We start from the raw sequence: 27356 nt of genomic DNA, 5'->3' as shown, positions 1-27356 counted from the left end.
TCCCCGGAGCCAATTGCAGGCAGGTGATGAAACAGGAGGATTATAAAAGGAGGCGCTTGCTGCTCATTATTTTAGTAGAAAGATGTCTTTGCGGTCAAGGATTTGGCATTTTGTTGAGAAACAGCTCGGATCTTTTCCCACGCAGAAAAGATCGGTCCACTCTGTGGGTATAATCGGAGCACCATTCTCCTATGGCCAGGTAGATAGGTCGCATCTTATTTAAAAAAAAATGAATCGTTTAGCAGCAGGATATCGCCCAAGCACGCACTTATCTTTGTTGTGATCACATGAATCTGATAAATCTGGAGTTCTCCTATCTGAATGGGACGTTTAGCTTTACAATAAACGATTCAGCTTTATTTTTAGACTGTGTGTGTAAATATATTGTATTTCTCTTTATTCCAGAAACGGCGAGGAGTGGAAGGTGGGCCGCGAGCAATCCGGGACGCGGGGCTAGCGGAGAGACTATCGGGGCTTGGTAAGTGTACGGTGTGGATGTGGCTGCAGTGAGGCCGCGTCTCCCCATCCCTCGGGAGGATGGGCAGTGCCGCGGGCTCGGCCCTCGGCTTCCCCGGCGCTCTGGCCTCTCGGCACTAGCCACGCAGGCGCCTTACAGCAGATCTGTGTGTGTGTGTGTGTGTCTGGGGGCACTCTGCGCCACTAATACTTTCCGACTTTAACCAAACGTGCTCGGTCATCACCGCTCTTTGCAAGTTTTGAAGAAAACCAGGTTCATGGCTTTACCTTTTTTTTTGTTTTCCCCCCTTCCCCACCCACCCCCGAGCATTAGCTTATCAAGTTTCGTTTTTTAAAAAAATTCAGCAGGTACTGTAAATAACTTCAGTCCTTGCACTATTTCCCTCCCTTCCCCCCCCGGCTTCTATTACGACTTTCCGCCACATGGTATAGAATGTCATGTGGAGATAGGCGATAGCTGCTAGACTGTCGCCAGGACATTACTTTGTGATAGTGCTCTAACAAGTGTGAATACCGACCTAGATGTATCACGTTATTGTACTATGGGTTTATGGTAACACATTGCCTAGTATCACCACATCCATCTCCTGATCGTGAAACTGAGAGGAAAATGGAACTAAACTGCAGGTTATGTATTTGTAAAAGAGGAAGAAGAGTTAACGTTGTGGTTTTTGATGAAAGGTACTCGACCTGAAACGTTAACCCTTGCTTCCCCTCTCCACAGCATGCTGCATGAGATGTTAAACTGAGGCCCCCTTATGGATGTAAGAGATCTCATTGCACTATTGGTCCCTGGTGTCCCTCAATCAACATCACTTTTATAAGACAAAAATCATTATCTGGTCATTATTGTATTGCTGTTTCTGGGACCTTGCTGTGCGTTGCTGTTTCTGGGATCTTGCTGTGCATAAATTGTGGCTGCTGTGTTTCCTACATTACAACAGTGACCACACTTAAGTACTTCATTGGCTGTAAAGTGCTTGGGGATGTCCTGAGGTGGTGAAAAGTGCTATATAAATGCAAGTCTGTCCTCTTTAACTGAAGAGAAAGAAATATAAGAATTAGGAACAGGAGTAGGCCATCTAGCCCCTCGAGCCTGCTCCGCCATTCAACAAGATCATGGCTGATCTGGCCATGGACTCAGCTCCACTTACCCGCACGCTCCCTGTAACCCTGAATTCCCTTATTGGTTAAAAATCTATCGATCTGTGATTTGAATACATTCAATGAGCTAGCCTCAACTGCTTCCTTGGGCAGAGAATTCCACAGATTCACAACCCTCTGGGAGAAGAAATTCCCCCTCAACTCTGTTTTAAATTGGCTCCCCCATATTTTGAGGCTGTGCCCCCTAGTTCTAGTCTCCTTGACCAGTGGAAACAACTTCTCTGCCTCTATCTTGTCTATCCCTTTCATTATCTTAAATGTTTCTATAAGATCACCCCTCATCCTTCTGAACGCCAACGAGTAAACATAGAAACATAGAAAATAGGTGCAGGAGTAGGCCATTCGGCCCTTCTAGCCTGCACCGCCATTCAATGAGTTCATGGCTGAACATTCAACTTCAGTACCCCATTCCTGCTTTCTCGCCATACCCCTTGATCCCCCTAATAGTAAGGACCTCATCTAACTCCTTTTTGAATATATTTAGTGAATTGGCCTCAACAACTTTCTGTGGTAGAGAATTCCACAGGTTCACCACTCTCTGGGTGAAGAAGTTCCTCCGCATCTCGGTCCTAAATGGCTTACCCCTTATCCTTAGACTGTGACCTCTGGTTCTGGACTTCCCCAACATTGGGAACATTCTTCCTGCATCTAACCTGTCTAACCCCGTCAGAATATTAAATGTTTCTGAGATTCCCTCTCATTCTTCTGAACTCCAGTGAATACAAGCCCAGTTGATCCAGTCTTTCTTGATGGGTCAGTCCCGCCATCCCGGGAATCAGTCTGGTGAACCTTCGCTGCACTCCCTCAATAGCAAGAATGTCCTTCCTCAGGTTAGGAGACCAAAACTGTACACAATACTCCAGGTGTGGCCTCACCAAGGCCCTGTACAACTGTAGCAACACCTTCCTGCCCCTGTACTCAAATCCCTCGCTATGAAGGCCAACATGCCATTTGCTTTCTTAACCGCCTGCTGCACCTGCATGCCAACCTTCAATGACTGATGTACCACCATGACACCCAGGTCTCTTTGCACCTCCCCTTTTCCTAATCTGTCACCATTCAGATAATAGACCCAGTCTACTCAATCTATCATCATAAGCTAACCCCCCTCATCTCCAGAATCAGCCTAGTGAATCGCTTCTGTACCCCCTCCAAAGCTAGTATATCCTTCCTTAAGTAAGGTGACCAAAACTGCACGCAGTACTCCAGGTGCGGCCTCACCAATACCCTGTACAGTTGCAGCAGGACCTCCCTGCTTTTGTACTCCATCCCTCTCGCAATGAAGGCCAACATTCCATTCGCCTTCCTGATTACCTGCTGCACCTGCAAACTAACTTTTTGGGTTTCATGCACAAGGACCCCCAGGTCCCTCTGCACTGCAGCATGTTGTAATTTCTCCCCATTCAAATAATATTCCCTTTTTTACTGTTTTCTTTTCCAAGGTGGATGACCTCCCACTTTCCGACATTGTATTCCATCTGCCAATCTTAGCCCATTCGCTTAACCTATCTAAATCTCTTTGCAGCCTCTCTCTGTCCTCTACACAACCTGTTTTCCCACTAATCTTTGTCATCTGCAAATTGTGTTACACTACACTCTGTCCCCTCTTCCAGGTCATCTATGTATATTGTAAACAGTTGTGGTCCCAGCACCAATCCCTGTGGCACACCACTAACCACTGATTTCCAACCCGAAAAGGACCCATTTATCCTGACTCTCTGATTTCTGTTAGCCAGCCAATTCTCGATCCATGCTAATACATTTCCTCTGACTCTGTGTACTTTTATCTTCTGCAGTAACCTTTTGTGTGGCACCTTATCGAATGCCTTTTGGAAATCTAAATACACCACATCCATCGGTACACCTCTATCCACCATGCTCATTATATCAAAGAATTCTAGTAAATTAGTTAAACATCATTTCCCCTTCAAGAATCCATGTTGCGTCTGCTTGATTGCACTATTCCTATCTAGCTGTCCTGCTATTTCTTCCTTAATGATAGCTTCAAGCATTTTGCCCACTACAGATGTTAAACTAACTGGCCTATAGTTACCTGCCTTTTGTCTGCCCCCTTTTTTTAAACAGAGGCGTTACATTAGCTGCTTTCCAATCCGATGGCACCTCCCCAGAGTCCAGAGAATTTTGGTAGATTATAACGAATGCATCTGCTATAACTTCCGCCATCTCTTTTAATACCTTGGGATGCATTTCATCAGGACCAGGGGACTTGTCTACCTTGAGTCCCATTAGCCTATCCAGCACTACCCCCCTAGTGATAGTGATTATCTCAAGGTCCTCCCTTCCCACATTCCTGTGACCAGCAATTTTTGGCATGGTTTTTGTGTCTTCCACTGTGAAGACCGAAGCAAAATAATTGTTTAAGGTCTCAGCCATTTCCACATTTCCCATTATTAAATCCCCCTTCTCATCTTTTAAGGGACTAACATTTACTTTAGTCACACTTTTCCGTTTTATATATCTGTAAAAGCTTTTACTATCTGTTTTTATGTTTTACGCAAGTTTATTTTCGTAATCTATCTTTTCTTTATTGCTTTTAGTCATTCTTTGCTGTCGTTTAAAATTTTCCCAATCTTCTAGTTTTCCACTAACCTTGGCCACCTTATACGCATTGATTTTTAATTTGATACTCTCCTTTATTTCCTTGGTTATCCACGGCTGATTATCCCTTCTCTTACCGCCCTTTTTCATTGGAATATATTTTTGTTGAGCACTATGAAAGAGCTCCTTATAAGTCCTCCACTGTTCCTCAATTGTGCCACCATTTAGTCTGTGTTTCCAGTCTACTTTAGCCAACTCTGCCCTCATCTCACTGTAGTCCCCTTTGTTTAAACATAGCATGCTCGTTTGAGACACTACTTCCTCACCCTCAATCTGTATTACAAATTCAACCATACTGTGATCACTCATTCCGAGAGGATCTTTTACTAGGAGATCGTTTATTATTCCTGTCTCATTACACAGATCTAAGATCGCTTGCTCCCTTGTAGGTTCTGTAACATACTGTTCTAAGAAACAATCCCATATGCATTCTATGAATTCCTCCTCAAGGCTACCCTGTGCGATTTTGATTTGACCAATCGATATGTAGGTTAAAATCCCCCATGATTACTGCCGTTCCTTTTCACATGCCTCCATTATTCCCTTGATTATTGCCCGCCCCACCGTGAAGTTATTATTTGGGGGCCTATAAACTACACCCACCAGTGACTTTTTCCCCTTACTATCTCTAATCTCCACCCACAATGATTCAACATTTTGTTCATTAGAGCCAATATCTTCTCTCTCAACTGCCCTGATATCTTCCTTTTTATTAACAGAACTACCCCACCTCCTTTCCCTCCTTGTCTTGAAAAGATTGAGGCAGACCTGACATCTTGTAGTTCCATATTCTGTTGAGCAGTTTGATCATTCAACACCTGAATTTCAACTCTACTAGTTAGGGAGTGGAGGAGGAGCTCAATTCACACCAGTGAATATATAATTTTTTGTGTTTGGGATCTATGCTGCCTTCAGCTTTTCTATAAAGATGCAGAAAAATGAGCTACCAACAATGGCAAGATTAATGCAAGGTCCAGATTGGTCTATGCTGCTATTTGAGCAATTGTTGGGAGTTGAGAAAGCAGTACAACAACCTGTTTTTGGGTAAAGGAAAAGTGTGTGTTCCTGTCACCCCTGGATCAGACCCACTCATTGTTTGTGGCATCCCTGCATCAGATCAACCACTTGAGATGGTCTTTTATCATGTCTAGTTTTGCATGCTTTGGATTTGATGATCCTACAGTGAGAATTTGGTTCTTAAATTTGCACAGATGGAAATTTGGCACCAAATTCTTGCATTGGTAAGATTGTGGTCCAACTATGATGCTAGTGTGTATAACTTGGCCACAAATGCTACAGTATTTTGAGGTGAGCTTTTCACCAGGATCTTGGTGCAACTAAATCCAAACTGAAGCAACTGCCTGCTATCTGAAACTCTTGCTATCTGTCCTTTTTTGGATGATGCAAGATATTGTTGAACACTTTTTTTTTATATAGGTTGCCGTGCCTTTCGCTAACACTGGTCACACCATCCTCTTCCACAGTTTCTCATGATCTGCCTTCATGGTACTATCTTTGCTTGCTTTCCACTCTTACCCATCCAAACAAAGCACATCCTGTCCTCATATTTTCATCTCTGGGTACCCCAAGATTCCATTGTGGCCCCTTCCTGCATTCTGTCTCTGGTGACTTCATTTGTAGGAATGGGGTCAGCTTCAGTATGTGGGGATACCAAAACTTAGTGCAAGATGTGGACAGGAGTTTTGAATGTGCTGCTCCCACATTACCCTTGTCCCCAACAGAGTTCAAAATTCTTTCCCCTCTAGCAGATTCCTACTTCTGTAACCTGCACACAACCCTTCCAACCTGGTCTCTTTTTAATACCTTCTCTTTCACCAACCACTCAACACCATCTTCAGTGGAACTGTCTTGGCCCTATAGTTGGCCACTCTTGAATTTCACTGCTTGCTGTACAACTCGCATCTTCAAAAGCCTCCTTAAAACCTACCTCCTTGGACTAAGCCCTTGATCTCATCAGCTAACTCATGTCTTTATGAAGCAACTTGAGCTAATTTACTGTTAAACATTATAAATTAAGTTGCATAGACCAGCTGTCAGTTTAACTATTCTAATCTGAAAATATCTAAACAAAATTAAAATGTTGTAATTCTTGACATGACCTGCACCCCTCTTCTTCACTAGACTATTTAATTGTAATGAGATCTGATCCAATAGCATACAACCTACAATAAATGTAATGGCATGTATGATCCCTACAAATGAGGACTGGCTAGCAGCCATGTCTGACACTAGGTCAGTTGCTAGCCTTTCACTTTCAATTTTGTGCTAAAATTTCAATCCTGGTTTAAAACTTTATAGTGAGCAGGATTATTCAAAGAATAGTCCTCTTTTCCACAGCCCTCTGCAAACCCATGGTAATGCAATGCTAAAGGCACTATTAGAATACCAACAGACTTCCAATTTCTGTTCTCTACCCTCCCTCTTCCTCATTCTGCAATATTCTTCTGACTGCTGAAATGAGAAGGCATTAAGCAGCTTGAGGGCAGAGAAAAATTTGGAGAAGAGCGAGCACTAATTTTAAGCATCGGGATTCAAGGAACCTGGCAGCAAGTGGTGGTTGTGCCCTTACAGGGGTTAGTAATTTAGGATCAGAAAGACAATGGAACTAAGGGGAAATATGAATGTTAAACTCCTCATTAAAACCCTGTGTCATGCTCCTATGAGCATCACCATTCTGCAAGTCTTACCTGAAGCTACACACTTCTATGACTAGATGGAGCTTCATGAGCTCTGCTTCTTTCCCTATTCCTACAGCATCAGTAATGCACCGAGGAAAATTTGTTTTGTTCTGACTTTGTGGGTAACACCCACAGGAGACTTTCTTCTTCTCTTTCCCCACCCAGCCAATTGTAAAGCTGGTATTTGTCTTGGCAACTCTTGTCAGTGTTGTACATAATTTTAAGTTCTACTGCCATGTGACTGACTTTGTACTGGGAGAAGGGATTATTATTTTGGCTGCAAGATGTTTGTGATATTTCAAACATTTCTACTCTAGTTTTATGGCTCTTACCTTTTTTTTTGTCCTAATGTGCTGATTATGGCTCTTTGGCTGGAATAGTTCTTTTGATACCTTGCAGTATCTGGGGAAGGCTAAATAGGAATGTGGTAAAACATTGGATTATGACGTGCAGACCAGCTGAGCTTCCAGCATCAGTAGATAATGGTTTGGACTAGGAATCCTGGCTGTTTTGTCCTGAGTTTAGGGGCACTGACATCTATTAGGGTGACTCTGATCCAGGGACCAACTTGGTCTGTACCACTTGGTGTTAAACCAAACAGTCTATTTACCAATTTGGAAAGCTTTAGTGCTGGCTTGTTCTGTGAGTACACACTTGTAACCTGGTTGTTTTTTTTTCTTCAAAATTTGTTTTTGGAAGTCAATACTTTTCTAGTGCACATTTATTGAATTCAGGTTGAGAATTTGAACACTCAACCTGGTGGGTTGTTAAACATAAATTAAGTTGCATATACCAGATTTATAACCACATTACTGTACCTGTAACAATTGATGCTATTGCAGCATAGTTCTTTGAATAGGAAAGGGAATTCTACCAAAACAAAATGGAGGGGACAAAAATGGTGTTGCCTTGCTGTATTCGTAGATTAAACAGCTGAAGAGCAGCAACTAATTAAGCTAACAATGTTTTGTATAGTGGAAAGAGTACAAGTTTGAGGCAGTTATGCTGAAACTCTGCAGTGCTCAGATCACACCTTGTATGCTGTTTCCAGAAGGGACACCTTGAGACCCTGGACAGATAAAAGCTTTGAGGTTGATCCCTAGCATCAGAAGAACAAGTTGAGATTGAAGGAATGTGGGTGGCTTTTCAGCTGTCAAGGGAGGCAACTTGTGATCTTTGTATACAAGATAATTGGCATGAAAAAGGCAAGTTCAGAATATTGAGTAGAATAAAGGGTCACCGGTAAAAGGCAAATCTAGGATTGATTTCAAGAAGTTGCTCTTCGGACAGTGATCAATACATGGCATAGGCTTCTGGATAAAGTGGCAGAAGTTAAAACCTTGGAGTCACTTAATGCTGTAGGTTCTTTTGGATGAAGAGCAGAAATGCACCATATCAACTATGGCGGACGCCTCAGACTAAATTTTTAACAAAAGTACCTGGCAGTCCCAGAGGAAGCCTCCTTTCGCAGCCCAGCGGATGGGCTCGCACATCCTGGGAATGCAAGTGTAACCTGGAATCACATTGGCCTGGACCACCAATGAACATGGAGTATTCTCATTGATAATGGGAGCTCTGTTTGTACGAACTCCCATTACTATCAATGAGAATACCCCAAAAACAAATGCAATAAATAAAATAAAACTCTAAATTAAATGTTTTAGGAAAATAAACTTGCCTTAATGGACCGGGTTTTTAATAAAAATTCATGATTAAAATTGAATTTTTCTATTTTAAGACTCTTGCACTGGTAGAAGTTGGCTATACACCTGTTTTACCAGGCGTATGAGTTTGAAGGACATTCGCTGGGCAAATAGCCCAAATCTCCACCCGCGAATGTCCTTCTCCCAGGGATGACTGCAATCTGTCAAGACCTTGACAGATTGCAAATGCCGGTTCTTGGTGCATGCACATAGAATGCCGAGAACCAGAACTTGCGAGGCCTCTTCTGGTGCATGTGCACCCGGAGAGGCCGCAATTTACAGCGCTATATTTATCTTGGTGTGCTAAAAGTAGCTGACAATTAATAGAATAGCCATGTACCCTGCCTCTTGTTTTTGGCAAGCACTGTCCCTTTGCTGCTGCCCACAAAATCCAGGCCATAATTTTTTTTTTTGAAAGTCCTTTTGAATTGTATTATAGATGTGTTCTGTGCTTTACAGATTGAGACTAGTAGTATTTAATAGGAATGTCCTATAGCTGGACCGAAAGAGCAATTATAGCTCACTCCTTGAACTAGTGAGCAAAGCTGATTAGTGCTAGAATGTAATTTAATCCAGTTATCGTATACCTGACAGAGCACAAAGTATTACTAAGTGAAACTAAATGCTCCAGTAACCAACCAATCCTGTGCTGAAAAGGATCTACTTTTAAAGCAAACGTAAATTTAACACACAATTCTACCTTTTTGCCAATTTTCTCCTCCCTCAAGACACTGACTCCTTCCTACGCAGAGACCAGTGAGCACAAGATATCAATCGGTGTACTGGACCAAGTTACATTATAACCTTTTCACTCCTCCTGTTTGGATATATACTGTCCAAACATGCAAGTGATGTGTATATACTCACCTCACTTGAAGGGATACTTGTGGATGCCCTGTCACACCCCATTGACATGGATAAAAGGACTCCTTTGCTGAGGTGCAGTTAGATATAGTACTAGATACCCAATTATGGCTACACGTGCACTTTTGGCAAGTCAGTGGATCGTGATCTGGATTCAGAACCCTTCTCCCCAAATGGTTGTTACTATAGGTATAAAGACCTTAAAGTAGCATTTCATCTGAACAGTAGTTTGTTGTTGTTTGACTGTTCCTCATGAACAGAATGTGTGAACACATGTCCTTTTGTTATTCCAAGGTAGCTGGAAACAAATGCAAGATAGTTGTACAGACTAATAGCAATGGTCATTATTTGCAAGTTTAATGAGGCAGAAGCATTAGTATTGGGGACATGTTTGCTCAGCTGTGTCAGCTAGCAATAATTTCTCTCCATACATAGTTTGATCTCATTTACTCAAGTTTCACTAAGTTTGTTTTCCCAGACTGATTGATGATTGCTAGCTTGACTGTTACACAAACCTGAACTTATTTAACTTAAATGTCATAGCATTAAAAAAAAACGGGACAAAACTTCAATTTTCACAGCATCCATTACCTAATCTTTCCCCACCAACCTCAACATCTTACCATTCGTTTCCTTAATGGCCCTGATTGCAAATCAGGTGAAACACCAATTGTGTTTTTTTTATTCATGGAAGGAATGAGTAGTGCTTTTTGTTGAGAACATTGGAAGTTTAATTTAATTATTAGTATTCAAGTCAAAATGTAGTGTACATTTTCTCCTTTTTATAACCTTGGATTATTGCATACACCTTAAGTAATGGGTTGATGAGCATCCTATTCTCAATCAACCTGTATTTAGAAATTAAACCAACCTCTACAATAAATCAGCTTGAACGGCCTTAAAATAAGAGTGCCTTGGTCTACATTTATAAGTTAACCAGTCTGCAGAGGCATGTCTACTCAGTTAGAAAAACTCATCAGCCTTGGGTTTGCTTAACAATCTCTTACACTGACCAGCATTGGAAACTTGACTGATGACAGTTGCTGGAAGACAATAGCTGGAGACCAGGTATGAATACTGGCTTGTGTCTAGAATTTGGTACCTAGCATGATTGAGTAGCCGATGTGTACAGATGTAGTCCAAAGGAGGCATCTTACTAGTTTTGCTGTTCAGTTCAATGCTTCTGGTTCCAGTTATCCAAACTAATAACTATCCTCAAGGGGGAAGCAAGAAAGTTTCTGGAATCCAGATGACTCTTGAAACATCTAGGGATGGAATTTTCAGTCAAGTCTAACTTCTGTGGCAGATTCTCAATCAGAAACCCAGCCACAGACCAGCAAGTCTGGCTAACTAAAAACCTGAGTCGACCTGGCATTCTTCCCCTTAAGTTCCAATCAGCCCTGATAGCCAGTGCCATATAGGTGATCTGAATTGGATAGCTAGCATCCAGCACAGCAGCAGTGCACACTTGGGAAAGGCTTTGGCCTGCCAATTTAATTAAATCCAAAGTTGGAGCCAGTGGAAAGAGTTAAACACCTCAGGCAAACTAAGCACAAAGATCCTCTCGGAATGAGTGATCACAGTATGGTTGAATTTGTAATACAGATTGAGGGTGAGGAAGCTGTCAAACGAGCGTACTATGCTTAAACAAAGGGGACTACAGTGGGATGAAGGCAGAGTTGGCTAAAGTAGACTAGAAACACAGACTAAACAGTGGCACAATTGAGGAACAGTGGAGAACTTTTAAGGAGCTCTTAGTGCGCAACAAAAATATATTCCAGTGAAAAAGAAGGGTGGTAAGAGAAGGGATAACCAGCCGTGGATAACCAAGGAAATAAAGGAGTATCAAATCAAAGACCAATGCGTATAAGGTGGCCAAGGTTAGTGGGAAACTAGAAGATTGGGAAAATTTTAAACAGCAAAGAATGACTAAAAAAGCAATAAAGAAAGGAAAGATAGATTACAAAGGTAAACTTGCGCAAAACATAAAAACAATTAGTAAAAGCTTTTACCGATATATAAAACGGAAAAGAGTGACTAAAGTAAATGTTGGTCCCTTAGAAGATAAGAGGGATTTAGTAATGTGAAATGGCTGAGACCTTAAACAATTGTTTTGCTTCGGTCTTCACAGTGGAAGACACAAAAACCATGCCAAAAATTGCTGGTCACAGGAATGTGGGAAGGGAGGACCTTGAGACTGTCACTAGGGGGGTAGTGCTGGACAGGCTAATGGGACTCAAGGTCGGCAAGTCCCCTGGTCCTGATGAAATGCATCCCAGGGTATTAAGAGATGGTGGAAGTTATACCAAATGCATTCGTTATAATCTACCAATATTCTTTGGACTCTGGGGAGGTACCAGCGGATTGGAAAGCAGCTAATGTAATGCCTCAGTTTTTAAAAAAAAAGGGGCAGACAAGGCAGGTAACTATAGGCCGGTTAGTTTAACATCTGTAGTGGGGAAAATGCTTGAAACTATCATTAAGGAAGAAATAGCGGGACATCTAGATAGGAATAGTGCAATCAAGCAGACGCAGCATGGATTCATGAAGGAGAAATCATGTGTAACTAATTTACTGGAATTCTTTGAAGATATAACGAGCATGGTGGATAGAGGTGTACCGATGGATGCGGTGTATTTAGATTTCCAAAAGGCATTCAATAAGGTGCCACACAAAAGGTTACTGCAGAAGATAGATGTACGCGGAGTCAGGAAATGTATTCGCATGGATCGAGAATTGGCTGGCGAACAGAAAGCGGAGAGTCGGGATAAATGGGTCCTTTTCGGGTTGGAAATCGGTGGTTAGTGGTGTGCCACAGGGATCGGTGCTGGGACCACAACTGTTTACAATATACATAGATGACCTGGAAGAGGGGACAGAGTGTAGTGTAACAAAATTTGCAGATGACACTAAGATTAGTGGGAAAGCGGGTTGTGTAGAGGACAGGCTGCAAAGAGATTTGGATAGGTTAAGCGATTAGGCTAAGGTTTGGCAGATGGAATACAATGTCGGAAAGTGTGAGGTCATCCACTGTGGGGGGGGGGGGGGGAGAAAAGGAGAGAAACATTAAAAGGGAATATTATTTGAATGGGGAGAAATTACAACATGCTGAGGTGCAGAGGGACCTGGGGGTCCTTGTTCATGAATCCTAAAAAGTTAGTTTGCAGGTGCAGCAGGTAATCAGGAAGGCAAATGGAATGTTGGCCTTCATTGCAAGAGGGATGGAGTACAAAAGCAGGGAGGTCCTGCTGCAACTGTACAGGGTATTGGTAAGGCCGCACCTGGAGTACTGCGTGCAGTTTTGGTCACCTTACTTAAGGAAGGATATACTGGCTTTGGAGGGGGTACAGAGTCGATTCACTAGGCTGATTCCGGAGATGAGGGGGTTACCTTATGGTGATAGATTGAGTAGACTGGGTCTTTACTTGTTGGAGTTCAGAAGGATGAGGGGTGATCTTATAGAAACATTTAAAATCATGAAAGGGATAGACAAGATAGAGGCGGAGAGGTTGTTTCCACTGGTAGGGGAGACGAGAACTAGGGGGCACAGCCTCAAAATACGGGGGAGCCAATTTAAAACAGAGTTGAGAAGGAATTTCTTCTCCCAGAGGGCTGTGAATCTGTGGAATTCTCTGCCCAAGGGAGCAGTTGAGGGAAATAAATTCCAGAGTCCGAAAACGGTGAAGGAAACGTCAAGTTTATTCGTGCAAAGCGCTCTGGGAGAAGTTGGGAAATTCCGCAGCTTCGCCATACCCTTCTCTCCGAGCGAAGTTTTCAAGTTACAATTATACCTTTGGAGGTGGTCCCGCACCCTTACATCATTGTCCAATTATTTAACATTTAGGCATAGTATTACCCTATATGATAGTGCTGTGGCAGTCTTACATTGTGGCAAGTCAAAGGCTAACTAGCAGGCGCAGACACAAGTGGGGTTAGTTCCCCGCATCAGCAGAAAAACAAGGAACTATCTTCCTGTTGTTAGTACAAGCGATATACATCTGTTTGCCTCTCCAACTGTCAGTTTCCCTACTTCCCCTATCTTCATGACTCGGTCAACGAACGTTGGGGTCTAAATGTGTCTTTTTTTTGTTTTAAGCAGGCAATTTGTTGCATGAACATTTACATGGTACAGTACCAAAAACAAGAGTATTATAAACTGAGAATTCTTCCACAACAGTCCCTCCTGTTGATCTTTCCCATCTCGTGCGGATAAGAACAATCCAATCTTGCATCCAAACTGCCTCATCGTCTTGTGCCAGGGTCCTTGGGCGAGCCTGGAGCTGGTGGTACTGCTGCAAATGGAGGTGCAGCTTCCGATATGTTGCGGGTGGAAGTTGGGTTGTTGTATCGTTGATGCAAGTCCTGGCAGCTATGGGTATCGTGGTACATAACTTGGACATACATATCTTAATCATCATCACCGCAAGGTACAATGCCAGGCATACGCCTACGATCAAAATCAGACCCTATACAATACTTTGTCCCAACTTAGACATCCATCCCCCCCAGCCAGCCAATTTCACCATCCGGGGTGGTTAGTTTCCTCACTTCTCTCCTTATATGGTCGGCTAGGTTGGTTATTTTCTCCAAATTATCGGGTATATTAATGCAACATTCTGCCCCAATCAATGCGCAAGTGCCTCTGTTCTGGGCCAATACGTAATCTAGGGCCATTCGGTTCTGAAGTACGGTAGTATGTATGGCTACCATTTCGGCTGTTATGCTCTCCATCGCCTCGGCAGTGTCATTAGCTATTTGTTCCAGAACCCCCTCTACGTTTCTTAGTTCATCCATGGTGCGCCCTACCCTGTATGGGAACATCACAACTCCAAAGACTCTTTCTACCGGGGTAATCGCTTGTCTTCGTCGACCTGGTGTACGCACCTCTGCCAGGGTACGTACCTGTCTGACAAAGGGGACCACATATTCCAAATAACAGGACCCTGTCCATCACCTGGGTAACCAGGGATATGCCCAATGCCCGCACACAAAATACGTGCCGTTATACGCCATTTCATATATTGTGTCGGGGTCCCAAGACTGGGCCCACAGACCTCCACCTGTTTTATTCGGAAGGTGAGAGAGGATAGTGACCCGTGCGCCTGTTGTGATATTGAGGTTGTGTGGGCAATTACTGTATCCTATGATATGTCCCTTTCTGCTGGTGTCGTTTCGGGTTAAACATATGGTCCCAGTTGGCCTCCCGATCCCCGAGGTATTGGTCAGGACTAGGTATGGAGGCTCCCTTTTATGGTCATGGGGTGGTTGGTACCATCCCTGGAACGTTTGACTAATGGGGTACCCAGCACTCTCCCACTTGGCGACGTCCCCATGGTTGTCCACATGGTAGCGGTATGATGGTCCTCCTCCCATTCGTGCCATTCTGGCTCAGAAGCCACTTGACAGTCTGTTAGGGTCAGTGGAATGGGCCGCAAAGGAATTCGCCCTTTGGAATGTATAGGGATATGTGAGCACACCCAGCAACTAGAAAAGTTCCCATTTCACGCATAAACATAAGACATATACAAAAAGGTGTTTACATGGAGCTCCCGCTTCCGTCTCGCTTCCCACGCGCCGCACTTGACGTACACCAATGCTACTACACAGACTGTAGCACACAGTTTCATATCACTTTATATTAATAACTAGTCAGGCAAAATGGCTGTATATGTCGCTTGTAGTGTCTCTATTGACCTGTGGGCGAATCAAAGAATGGTGGATACTACAGGCATTAGTTTTTCGGCTCTCAAACCTTAAGCTGGGTTCTATTTTCCATTGTCCTTTTCCCTTAATATCAACAGGCGCATGTATCTCCATTAATCATAACCTCGTACGGCCCTATCCACTTCGGGGCAAAGCCGGGTTTTCCTGGGAGAACCTTCACCATCACGTGCGTTCCGGCTTGAGGTATGTCCGGGAAGGTGGCGGACTCCAGTTTTTTTTTTTAAATCGCATTGAGCCTGCCTTTCTCTGGTTTGCTTTCACATTTCCTGGAGGCTATTACTCATCTCCAATATATATATCTCTGAATTCTATCCCTTAGGGGTCCTACATCTGCTCCTCCCATAAAAATTCCTTCTGGGAGTTGCATCACCCTTCCCGTCATTAACTCATAAGGGGATAAGCCCGTTGTTCGATTAGGGACCGCCCTTAGTTTCATCAGAATGATGGGTAACACATCAACTCATGTAGTCCCAGTTTCTCGGATTGTCTTTGCGATCATTATCTTAAGGGTTCGATTCAGCCGTTCTACCATTCCTGAACTTTGGGGATGGTATGTGGAATTTCTGTTTTATTCCCATTAGTTGACGTACGGCCTTTATTACCTTCCCCGTGAAGTGCGTGCTTTGGTCCGAGTCCATTTGCAACGGCACTCCCCCCCCCCCCCCCCCCCCATCTAGGGATTATTTCTTCCGACAGAATTCTAGCTACTGCAGTGGCCGTACAGTTCCTTGTTGGGTAAGCTTCCACCCATTGGGTGAACTGGCCTATTACCACTAAGCAATATCGTTTTCCCCCGTGAGTTGGGCAGTGGTCCAGTAAAATCTATTTGTATGTTTTCCCATGGCCCTTGGGCCTTGGTTGGTGCCCCATTCGTATCTTAATTGACTTACCGGAATTATGTTGCGCACACATTATACAGCACTGACAGTGGTTGGCTATATCCTGCCCCTATTCCGGACCACCACCAATCTTCTCGTGAGCCACTCCATCATGGGTCCCCTGCCTATATGGGCCACTCCATGGTGTAGTTCCAGTAATGTCTGCTTAATGCAGTTTGGGGCTGTGACTTTTCCATCCTTTCTCCACTGGTGCAGCTTCACTGCCCCCAGGAGGCCTTCTACCGCATTTTCTCCTATGTCCCTCGTGTTCGGGCCCTGGGACGTTAGCCGGCGTCATGTCAACAAGGCCAGTGTCCTGCTTTGTTTTAGCCCATACCGGCTCTAGGGCCTCGCATATCACCCCGTCTATCCCCGACTCATCACAAATCACGGGCCAGTGGTTTAGCACTGCCCATTTTCGCAATGTTTCCGTAAGGGCGCGAAGTACTTTCTTTTACATCCATCCGCTTGCAGCCAGATTATTTTGTTATGCTTGCCGTCTATTAGTAGTTTAAATTCCCTTAAGTCTGTTCCTAGAATAATTCTTTCTTTATTTGTATCAGGTGAGTATTATTAAATGGGCTAGTTCTGTTTTATTTTATTCTGACTATCCCACCATTTCCTTTATCTGTCAGGTGAGTCTTTATTCTATTAAGAAATCCAAATGAATAATGTCCAATATAAAACAGTTGTCAATGGAAAGGGTTAACTTTACAGGTTTGTAAGAAGGCCTGATGCGTGACTTCACGTAATCATCTGAATTTCGTTTTTTTTTTAAGTCTTTGCTTTCAAAACTTGCTTAGAAATTAGGAATCTGGTAAAACAGCAGAAATCATTAGTAAAGTCGTCATAATAGAAGTCTTATCAGGACAGACAGCATTTTAGATTAAATTTCAATTTTTTTTCCTTAACTTCTAATTCAAGTACTTGCCAAAGATTTTTTTAATTGATTTAAAACGATACCACACATTTAATTATTTTGTTTACTGAACTTCAATTTTCACACCAGCTGTATACATTCCAACATTTCCTAAAGAATTTTAAAATCAGTAAGATTTTCTAATTCCCAATTTTTCTTTCTGTGCTGAGTTTGCATAGCTTAGATCTCCTCTTGTTGTTTTCAAAACCCTCCTGCTTGTTTAGACTGTTTGGGACTTTTCTTGATAAACATGTCTATTCTGGAAATCTTTTCAAACTGCAATAAAACTTTCTCGTAACTTAAAATCATTTTCAATGGAGTGTCTTTTACCTCTTCCCAAAATCTTTTCAATTAAACCAATATCTTTTTTTTTTCACAGCCAATATCAACTAGTATTTAGTAAGTTATGTCTTTTTTTTTGATCTCCTTTCTTCAAATTAGGTTTTGGTATTTTACAGAGGGCTTGTCTCTCAGTAACTTCATTAATTCAGACAATCGAAGACACACTTTCTTTCAATTTTGTTCAATTTGTTTTCTTTCAAGGCTGCATCTATATCCTTTCTTTTCATAACTAGAACGGAGTCGAGCACGTAGGCTTTGAGGGCTGCTTTTCGTCCTCTCAAATGTCCGTTTTTCTTTCTGTTTCTGCATCTCCCACCACTCTCTCTTCTTTTTTTTTCCCGTCGGGGCCAATCCCTCCTTTTGCATTCTATCTATCAATCCCTTTTGGTCGACTAGGTACAGTCTGGTCAGGGACGCTGGGGGGGGGGCCTTTTGGTCGACTAGGTACAGTCTGGTCAGGGACGCTGGGGGGGGGGGGGGCGGCGCACTCCATTTCCTTACCGGACATCGCAGTCTTTCCCGTCGGGGTCTTACTACTGTCAGCGGTCCGTTCAGGACTTGCAGTCTCTATCGTCGGGTGTTTCAACACACTTGCGATTCGTTAAAAATGGCACCTCCGCGACCCACTACGATCTTTTCCAGCTGCACCCACAACTTACTACAACCACATTAATTGTTCTACACACGACTCCCAATGTCCCGACCTGTGTGACTCAAAGTAGCAAGGAGATTAGTCCCTAATCACTTCCACTTTTCCGTCGCCACTTTGTCCTCTCTGTCCCCTTCGGCCTTAATCCTTGGCCTTCACGTGGGGCATTTGCCCTCTTAATTCCGGCTCCAGTTAGGTGACAGATAGTTTGTGACAATCGAAGTGGCGGGGAACACTCGTTTCTTTCGCATCACTCATACCAAGCTAGCTTAGACTCTAACCCGCGGCTCAACTGTGGTTTTTCTCACCGTTCACGGACATTTTGTTCTTTGGTGAATTGGGGCTCCGGGTTCGCCCTGTTCCGGGGCCCAATTGACTGGACGGTCAAACCCTGACTACTCAACCGGCTAGGCAACCCGAGGCGACCGTATTCACCCTGTTCGCAGCGCCAAATTGTAAGGGAAATAAATTCCACACCGAGTCAGAACAGTGAAGGAAACGTCAGTTTATTTGTGCAAAGCGCTCTGGGAGAAGTGGGAAAACTCCGCAGCTTTGCAACACCCTTCTCTCCGAGCGAAGTTTTCATGTTACAATTATACCTTTGGGGTGGTCCCGCCCCCTTACATCATTGTCCAATTATTTAACATTTAGGCATAGAATTACCCTATATGGTAGTGCTGTGGCAGTCTTACATTGTGGCAAGTCAAAGGTTAACTAGCAGGCGCAGACACAAGTGGGGTTAGTTCCCCGCATCAGCAGAAAAACAAGGAACTATCTTCCTGTTATTAGTACAAGCGATATACATCTGTTTGCCTCTCCAACCGTCCGTTTCCCTACTTCCCCTATCTTCATGACTCGGGGTCAACGAATGTTTGGGTCTAAATGTGTCTCTTGTTTTAAGCAGGCAATTTGTTGCTTGAACATTTACATGATACAGTACCAAAAACAAGAGCATTATAAACCTAAGAAAATTCTTCCACAACAGGATTCATGCACAAGGACCCCCAGGTCCCTCTGCACTGCAGCATGTTGTAATTTCTCCCCATTCAAATAATATTCCCTTTTACTGTTTTTTTTTTTTCCCAAGGTGGATGACCTCACATTTTCCAACATTATATTCCATCTGCCAAACCTTAACCTATTCGCTTAACCTATCTAAATCTCTTTGCAGCCTCTGTGTCCTCTACAAAACCTGCTTTCCCATTAATCTGTCATCTGCAAATTTTGTTACACTACACTCTGTCCCCTCTTCCAGGTCATCTATGTATAATGTAAACAGTTGTGGTCCAAGCACAAATCCCTGTGGCACACCACTAACTGCTGATTTCCAACCCAAAAAGGACCCATTTATCCCGACTCTCTGCTTTCTGTTAGCCAGCCAATTCTCTATCCATGCTAATACATTTCCTCTGACTCCATGTACCTTTATCTTCTGCAGTAACCTTTTGTGTGGCACCTTATCGAATGTCTTTTGGAAATCTAAATACACTACATCCATTGGTACACCTCTATCCACCATGCTCGTTATATCTTCAAAGAATTCCAGTAAATTAGTCAAACATGATTTCCCCTTCATGAATCCATGTTGCGTCTGCTTGATTGCACTATTCCTATCTAGATGTCCTGCTATTCCTTCCTTAATGATAGCTTCAAGCATTTTCCCCACTACAGATGTTAAACTAACCGGCCAATAGTTACCTGCCCCCCTTTTTTAAAGAGGTGTTACATTAGCTGCTCTCCAATCCGATGGTACCTCCCCAGAGTCCAGAGAATTTTGGTAGATTATAACCAATGCATCTGCTATAACTTCCACCATCTCTTTTAATACCCTGGGATGCATTTCATCAGGACCAGGGGTCTTGTCTACCTTGAGATCCATTAGCCTGTCCAGCACTACCCCCTAGTGATAGTGATTGTCTCAAGGTCCTCCCTTCCCACATTTGTGTGACCAGCAATTTTTGGCATGGTTTTTGTCTTCCACTGTGAAGACTGAAGCAAAATAATTGTTTAAGGTCTCAGCCATTTCCACATTTCCCATTATTAAATCCCCCTTCTCTAAGGGACCATCCTGTAGCCACTTGGCATCCTCCTCACAGCTCTCACTGCCACCCAGCTTAGTGTCTGCAAGCTTGGAAATATTACACAATTCCTTCATCTAAATCATTAATGTATATTGTAAATAGCTGGGGTCCCGCACCCTGCCTGCCATTCTGAAAAGGACTCATTTTTCTCTACTCTCTGCTTCCTGTCTGCCAACCAGTTCTCTATCCACGTCCGTACATTACCCCCAATATCACATGCTTTAATTTTGCACACTAATCTCTTGTGTGGGACCTTGTCAAAAGCCTTTTGAAAGTCTAAATACACCACATCCACTGGATCTCCCTTGTCCACTCTACTAGTTACATCCTCAAATTTTAGATTTGTCAAGCATGATTTCCCTTTCATAAATCCATGCTGACTTGGACCGATCCAGTCACTGTTTTCCAAATGTGCTGCTATTTCATCTTTAATAAATGATTCCAACATTTTCCCCACTACTGATGTCAGGCTAACTGGTCTATAATTACCTTTTTTCTCTCTTTTTTTTTAAAACAGTGGTGTTACATTAGTTACCCTCCAGTCCATAGGAACTGATCCAGAGTCGATAGACTGTTGGAAAATGATCACCAATGCATCCACTATTTCTAGGGCCACTTAGTCTGCATCCCAGAGTACTTATCAGGCCCTGGGGATTTATCGGCCTTCAATCCCATCAATTTCCCCAATACAATTTCCTGACAAGGATTTCCTTCAGTTCCTCCTTCTCACTAGATCCTTGGTCCCTAGTATTTCCGGAAGGTTATTTGTGTCTTGATGAAGACAACCAAAGTATTTGTTCAGCTGGTCTGCCATTTCTTTGTTCCCCATTATAAATTCACCTGATTCTGACTGCAAGGGACCTATGTTTGTCTTCACTAATCTTTTTTTCTCCACATATCTATAGAAGCTTTTGCAGTCACTTTATGTTCCCAGCAAGCTTCCCCTCATACTCTATTTTCCCCCCTCCTAATTAAACCCTTTTCCTCCTCTGCTGAATTCTAAATTTCTCCCAGTCCTCAAGTTTGCTGCTTTTCTGGCCAATTTATATGCCTCTTCCTTGGAGTTAACACTATCCCTAATTTCCCTTGTGAGCCACCTTCCTGGTTTTATTTTTACTCCAGATAGGGAAGTTCATCCATGTGATCGTTAAATGTTTGCCATTGCCTATCCATCAACCCTTCAAGTATCATTTGCCAATCTATTCTAGCCAATTCACGTCTCATACCATCGAAGTTATCTTTCCTCAAGTTCAGGACTCTTGTCTCTGAATTGAGTATCATGATTTTTTTTTTAAAAAACACACCTGGCCTCCCAGCTGATTTGCAAACAATGCTAAACTGTTTAGAAAGCAGCAATGTCCATTTTTGAAATTGCAATTAATGTAGATTGGTACTTTCCCAAAATTCATCAAGTACTTGTGTTAATTTCCAGGTTGCAAAGTATATGACTATGGAGACCTGAGTTTCACTACCGTACCAAATGATACACCATATAACAACATTGTCCACCACCCAAGAACAGTGGGTTTAGCCAACCAGTTGTTAACTGAAGCAGTCAGTCGAGCAGTTGGTGATGGTCACCTAAGCATTATGCTTGGTGGAGATCACAGGTGAGTCCACCAACAGCAAGCAAAAGTTTGTATAGTTCTGAAAAAGAAGTCTGTAGTTGCAACAAATTGATAGGCTGCAATTTAAATTGTATTCGAATCTTGTGGAAAATGACCGATTAGCTAAATCGGAAAATGCTATTTCTCCCCCTCCCACCACTCACCGTGCTAGCTCTACAAAGTACACTCGTAACATTTTTTGCTTTGTCAAATATCCAGTTTAGGCATTGGTTCAGTCCATGGACATGCACAGCAGCGGCCTGATTTGTGTGTTATATGGGTGGATGCACATTGCGATCTAAACACACCACTTACATCCTCGTCTGGTAATATGCATGGACAGCCGGTGTCATTCCTTATGAGAGAGCTTCAGGACAAGGTAAAATATTGGGATTAAACCATGTCTTGTCAACTTTGTTTGGCAAATCTAGAATGGACATATCTAATGTCCAAAGATTTGACTTCGTTTGTTCTAGCTGCATTTTACCAGTAAGATTGCTATCTTTTTTTAAAGATACCACCACTTCCTGGATTTTCTTGGGTAACTCCTTGCATTTCGGCAAAGGACTTGGTTTACATTGGACTACGGGATGTTGATGCTGCTGAATAGTAAGGACATTTTCTTCTAGTCATGGTAGTGAACGTTTGCCTGCTTAAGGTGTAACAGGAGCACATTACAAGGGTCAAGTTAAAAGTAATTGAGATTCTAGGAGCAGTTACATAGGTTATGTTACTGGATTAATGATCCAGAGGTGAGAGTTCAAATCCCACTGGGAGTTTAAATTCTTTTTTTTTCCAGATGTATTTAATTAATGGTGGACATAAAAATATTGTTGTAAAAACCCATCTGGTTCACTAATGTCCATTAGAGAATTAAATCTGCTGTCCTTGCCTGGTCTGGCCTATGACTAAACCAATGTGGTTGACTGACTTCCCTCTGAAATGACCTAGCAAGCCACTCAGTTGTAACAAACAGCTCTGGAAAAACACCAATAAAATGGGACACATCACCTGGCATCTACCTTGGCACCAGCTTCAGACATGACACTGGTACATCCAGTCGATCCTACAAAGTCCTCCTCACTAACATCGGGGGCCAGAATTGGGAGAGCAGTCCCACAGACTAGTCAAGCAACAGCCTGACAGTCATACTCACTGGCTATGTCAACGACTCCTCCATCACCATCCCTAGATATGTCCTGTCCCTCCAGCAGAACAGGCCCACCAAAGGTGGAGGCACAGTGGTATACAGTCAGGAGGGAGTGGCCCTAAGAATCAACATAAACTCTTTCTTCTCCTCCCCCCTGCCTCCACCTCCATTTTGAACACCACTTGACAGAAGCACTGAAGGTAGTAAGGACACAATGATACTCTGGGTGTGGTACTTCAGTACAATCCTTGCCTGCATGAGTGCAGTCTCAACAACACAAGTTAGACACCATCTAGGATAAAGCAGCCCGTTTGGTTGGCATCCCATCCATCACCACTAACTCCCTCCACCACTGGCACACCATAAGAACATAATAGGAGTAGGCCATTTGGCCCCACAAGCCTGCTCTGCCATTCAGTAAGATCATGGCTGATCTGATCCTGGCCTTGATTCTCATCATTCTAAAATCTGTCCATATACATTCAAGGACCCAGCCTCCACAACTGAGGGAGAATTTCAAAGATTCATGACACTCAAGAAATTCCTCCTCATTTCTGTTTTAAATCGGTGACTCCTTATTCTGAAACTATGCCCTAGTTCTAGATTTCCCCCACTAGGGGAAACATCCTCTGCATCTACCTTGTCAAGCCCCCTCAGAATCTTGTATGTTTCAATAAGATCACTTAAGTCTTGACTCCAATGAGTATAGGCTCAACCTTTCTTATGCCAACTTCATCTTAGGAATCAATCTAGTGAACTTCTCTGAACTGCCTCCACTGCAAGTATATCCTTCCTTAAATACAGTTGTAGCAGGATGTCACTACTTGTACTCTATTCCCCCCTTGCAATAAAGGCCAACTTTCCATTTGCCTTCCTAATACTTGCTGTACATGAATGTACCATGGCTGCAGTGTGCACCATCTACAAAATGCACTGCAGCAACTCACCAAGGCTTCATAACCTCTACCAGTTAAAAGCACAGCAGGCACATGGGAACACCATCACCTACAGTTCCCCACCATCTGGAGTTGGAAAAATATCACTGTCCCTTTGTCGCTAGGTCAAAATCCTGGGAGTACCTTCACCAGGACTGCAGCTGTTCAAAGAAGGTGGCTCCCCACCACCTTCAAGGGCAATTGAGGATGCATCACCATTGACCAGAAACTTAACTGGACTAGCCACAAATACCGTGGCAACAAAACCAGTCAGAGGCTGGATATATTCTGCAGCAAGTGTATCACCTCTTGACTCCCCAAAGCCTTTCTGCCATTGACTAGGGACGTCAGGAGTGTGATGGAATACACTCCGCTTGCCTGGAGGAATGCAGCTCCAACACTACTCGCAGCTATACACCATCCAGGACAAAGCATCCTGCTTGATTGGCACCCCATCCACCATCTTCAACATTCACTCCCTTCACCACTGGTTTACTGTGGTTGCAGTGTGTACTATCTAAAAGATGCACTGCAAGGCTTTTGTCAGCACCTCAAACCCACAACCTCTACCATCTAGAAGGACAAGGGGCGCAGGGTAACACCACCACCTCATGTTCCCCTCCAAGTTGCTCACCATCCTGACTTGGAAATATATCACCATTCCTTTAATGTTGCTGGTTCAAAATCCTGGAAATCCCTCTAACACGGAGTACCTTCACCACACAGACTGCAGCGGTTTAAGAAGCCAGCTCACCACCATCACCTTGGAGGACAATTAGGGATGGGCAATAAATGTTGGCTTTGCCAGTGACCCCCACATTCCAGGAAGGAATGCAGCAAAAACTAATGCTTGTGTAACCTATTTAAATTGAGGAATTTTTAGCACAATTTCTACTTACTCATTACTGTAATTCAATCTTGGTGCAAAATCACCAGATTAAATATAATGCAAGTATTTTACTGTTTGTATATAAGCAGTTATCATTTCATCCTGCATCCCATTTATAATTGAACACAAAATAATGGCACATTTCACATCCTTGGGATGGAAGTGCTTCAGTGCAAGTTAATTTAGAAGTACTAAAAGAATTATGTAGGCAAAGCAGTAGCCAATTTGTGCACAGCAATGTCAGCAAATGGCAATTTAATCTGTTTGCAGTGTTTGTGATATGAATATTGGTTAGCACACAAACTTCCCTCTTTCTCTTCCCTTCCTCCTCTCCTTCCCCCCCCCCCCCCCCGGTCAGGTGGATCTTGTGTACATCTGAACAGATGACATCCAACACCAGATGTCATCTCAACAGTTTAGCACTCCTGCACTGCCATGTCAGCCTGGATTACATGCTTTGAGTGGCCTTGAATCCACAACCTTCTGACTCCATACTTTCAGCAGAGCCCACATTGACAATTGAATTGTTTGTTTCTTACTAACAGCTACATCATGAAAAATTTTGGCATCCAATACTTCTCTATGAAAGAGGTGGATCAACTTGGAATACAGAAAGTAATGGAAAGAACATTTGATCATCTTGTTGGAAAGTAGGTTGGAACAAAAGAATCCAATGTAACTATGTTCAGGTGCACTATTCTGGGGGTCAGTTTGCTTTTGTTCACCTACCGGGACCAGCTAGCTTATGTTGTTGATCCTTATCTAAGGCACTTCATAGCACTGCCATGTAGTGCAAGTTCATAAACCTGTATTCACATTAGGGAAAGCTGGCAGTGAGTTGTACTGGATAATGACAAACTTTTGATCTGAATCACTTTTGTAATAGGCAGATGGATTAGAAACCAGTAGTTTGCCTGCAATTTGTCTGCACATGGTGGGGTGGCACAAGAATCTGAATTGACAGTCAATTAGAACTTAATAGTGGGAATACCAACTGATTTAAATAGGCTGGATCTCTTCCCTGCATATGCAATGTGATTTTGTAGATCAACTGGCAAACTAAATTTTCTTAACCTCAAGCATAAATTAGTTGTGATTGATTTTAAGTAACATGAAAGAAGTATGCAAATCTAAATTGGAATATTGCTTTTCAGACAGAAAAGACCAGTGCACCTGAGCTTTGATGTGGATGCCATTGATCCATCTCTAGCTCCTGCTACTGGTACTCCAGTGATAGGAGGACTAACTTATAGAGAAGGAATGTATATTGCAGAGGAAGTGCATAACTCAGGTATGAAACATGGATGCAGCTAGTTGTCCTAAGATATAGTGCTTAATACTAATTGTAATTGGACCACTCGGTTTTGTGTTGCTGCTGGTGATGTGACTATTTTCTTACACTGACCAATAAAATAAAATTTCTTGTGCAGGAATGCTGTCTGCAATGGATCTGGTGGAAGTCAACCCTAAACTTGCAACTTCAGATGAGGAACTTAATGCTACAGTAAACATTGCAGTAGATGTCATCTCCTTTTCTTTGGGACAGGCCCGAGAAGGATCCCATGGCAAATGTGATGAATTACCAACGCCCAGTGCAACATTTGAAACAAATGAGCAGACTGTACGGCTTTAGGACTTTGTTGTCAAAAGAAAAGTTGGCACGTTTGTACAAACCCATATTCCAGAACTGAGATTTAAAGAAATTGTTTTTTTTGGGGGGGAAAAGAAGGGAAGAAGGAGGAAGGGAAGAGAGGAAAAAATTTGCTTAACTTGGGATATGTTAATGGAACACACGTTCTCAGACCTTCACCTATATCCCTGTTATCCACACAGTAATGTGACCACCCAGCTTCTGAGCATTTCAATACATTCCGGTATGAAGAATAGGATATCACTTCCTTATTCAACTAGCTGGAGCTAAATTGGATAAGTCATCAAAGCAGCTCTTTTCTGGTCAGGATAATCAGTGAACCTTCAGCAAGGCTGTTCTTGTTTGCATAAAACTCCTTTTTCAGGTCGATTCTTCCCTTCCACAATCCCAGAGTTTACTTTTAATTACCTATTTAAAATATAACTTATGCTCAAGACCAATCCATTTGTTAAATATCAAATGATTTTATTAAAAGTTTGTGCACATTACTACAATGTAGTTATTGGCAACAAAGTTTATAAGGGACTGATCAAATGCAACTTAATTTGTTTAAGTTTCTTTCTTTGCCTTCCTCAAAGATACTTCCATCTGCAAGACCCATCAATACATAGGGAAGTCTTTGAAGAATGGTTCAGCAATAAAAGTACTTTAATACATGTCCTCTTCAGAAGTCTTTTCTTTCAACGCTGTTGTAGGCCCAGAAACCTGAGCTTCATGGGAAGCACTTACAAACATGAATTCCAGGTCCTTGAAATTGCACCCAAATTATGCATGCATAATCCTACATTAATGTTTGCGGAAGAACTTGAGATATACAACAGCACCCAGAATTGCCACTTCGAGAAGGATGATAATGCCCAGTAGCAACTTGTTTGTCATAACCCTAGAGAAATCAAAATGTTAATTTTTCAACTGTAAGGATGAGGGAAAAATGCATCTATGTCTTGCACTGGATTATGTAGCAACCTTCCACTATAGAAACTGAATTTTTTTTTGGCAAGGTGC

The 27356-nt window shown here is 42.8% G+C and overlaps 2 protein-coding genes across 3 annotated transcripts in view; one reads left to right on the top strand and one right to left on the bottom strand.

The window, feature by feature from the left end:
- The first annotated feature begins 65 nt into the window (after positions 1–65).
- On the top strand, positions 66–27007 carry arg2 (arginase 2). 2 transcript variants are annotated; one of them, XM_070878975.1, is made up of 8 exons: positions 66–199; positions 406–478; positions 21552–21729; positions 21946–22105; positions 22241–22335; positions 25246–25350; positions 25855–25991; positions 26131–27007. In XM_070878975.1, the coding sequence occupies exons 1-8, from the start codon at positions 83–85 to the stop codon at positions 26331–26333; spliced, it is 1068 nt and encodes a 355-aa protein (XP_070735076.1). In that variant the 5' UTR covers positions 66–82; the 3' UTR covers positions 26334–27007. The 2 variants fall into 2 exon arrangements, with proteins under 2 accessions (XP_070735076.1, XP_070735077.1); XM_070878976.1 differs by lacking the exon at positions 25855–25991 and having other exon boundaries at positions 26131–26260.
- vti1b (vesicle transport through interaction with t-SNAREs 1B) overlaps positions 26796–27356 on the bottom strand; it is a 42025-nt gene continuing 41464 nt past the window's right edge. Inside the window, exon 6 of the mRNA XM_070878977.1 lies at positions 26796–27234. Coding sequence (XP_070735078.1) covers positions 27138–27234 — 97 coding nt within the window. The 3' untranslated portion in view covers positions 26796–27137. The remainder of the gene's footprint in view (positions 27235–27356) is intronic.

The sequence above is a fragment of the Pristiophorus japonicus genome, chromosome 4, assembly GCF_044704955.1.
Source record: "Pristiophorus japonicus isolate sPriJap1 chromosome 4, sPriJap1.hap1, whole genome shotgun sequence".
In the NCBI taxonomy this organism is placed as follows: domain Eukaryota; kingdom Metazoa; phylum Chordata; class Chondrichthyes; family Pristiophoridae; genus Pristiophorus; species Pristiophorus japonicus.
The sequence above is the reverse complement of the archived record's forward strand: the minus strand, read 5'-3'. Positions and strand labels throughout refer to the sequence as shown.

What these genes read in the sequence shown, in the direction of transcription:
- arg2 (XM_070878975.1), top strand. Translation starts at nt 83, where the DNA reads ATGTCTTTGCGGTCAAGGATTTGGCATTTTGTTGAGAAACAGCTCGGA. An exon ending in ATGCTTGGTGGAGATCACAG is followed by an intron (nt 21,730 to 21,945) that starts GTGAGTCCACCA and finishes TCAAATATCCAG; the next exon opens with TTTAGGCATTGGTTCAGTCC. An exon ending in AGAGGAAGTGCATAACTCAG is followed by an intron (nt 25,992 to 26,130) that starts GTATGAAACATG and finishes TTTCTTGTGCAG; the next exon opens with GAATGCTGTCTGCAATGGAT.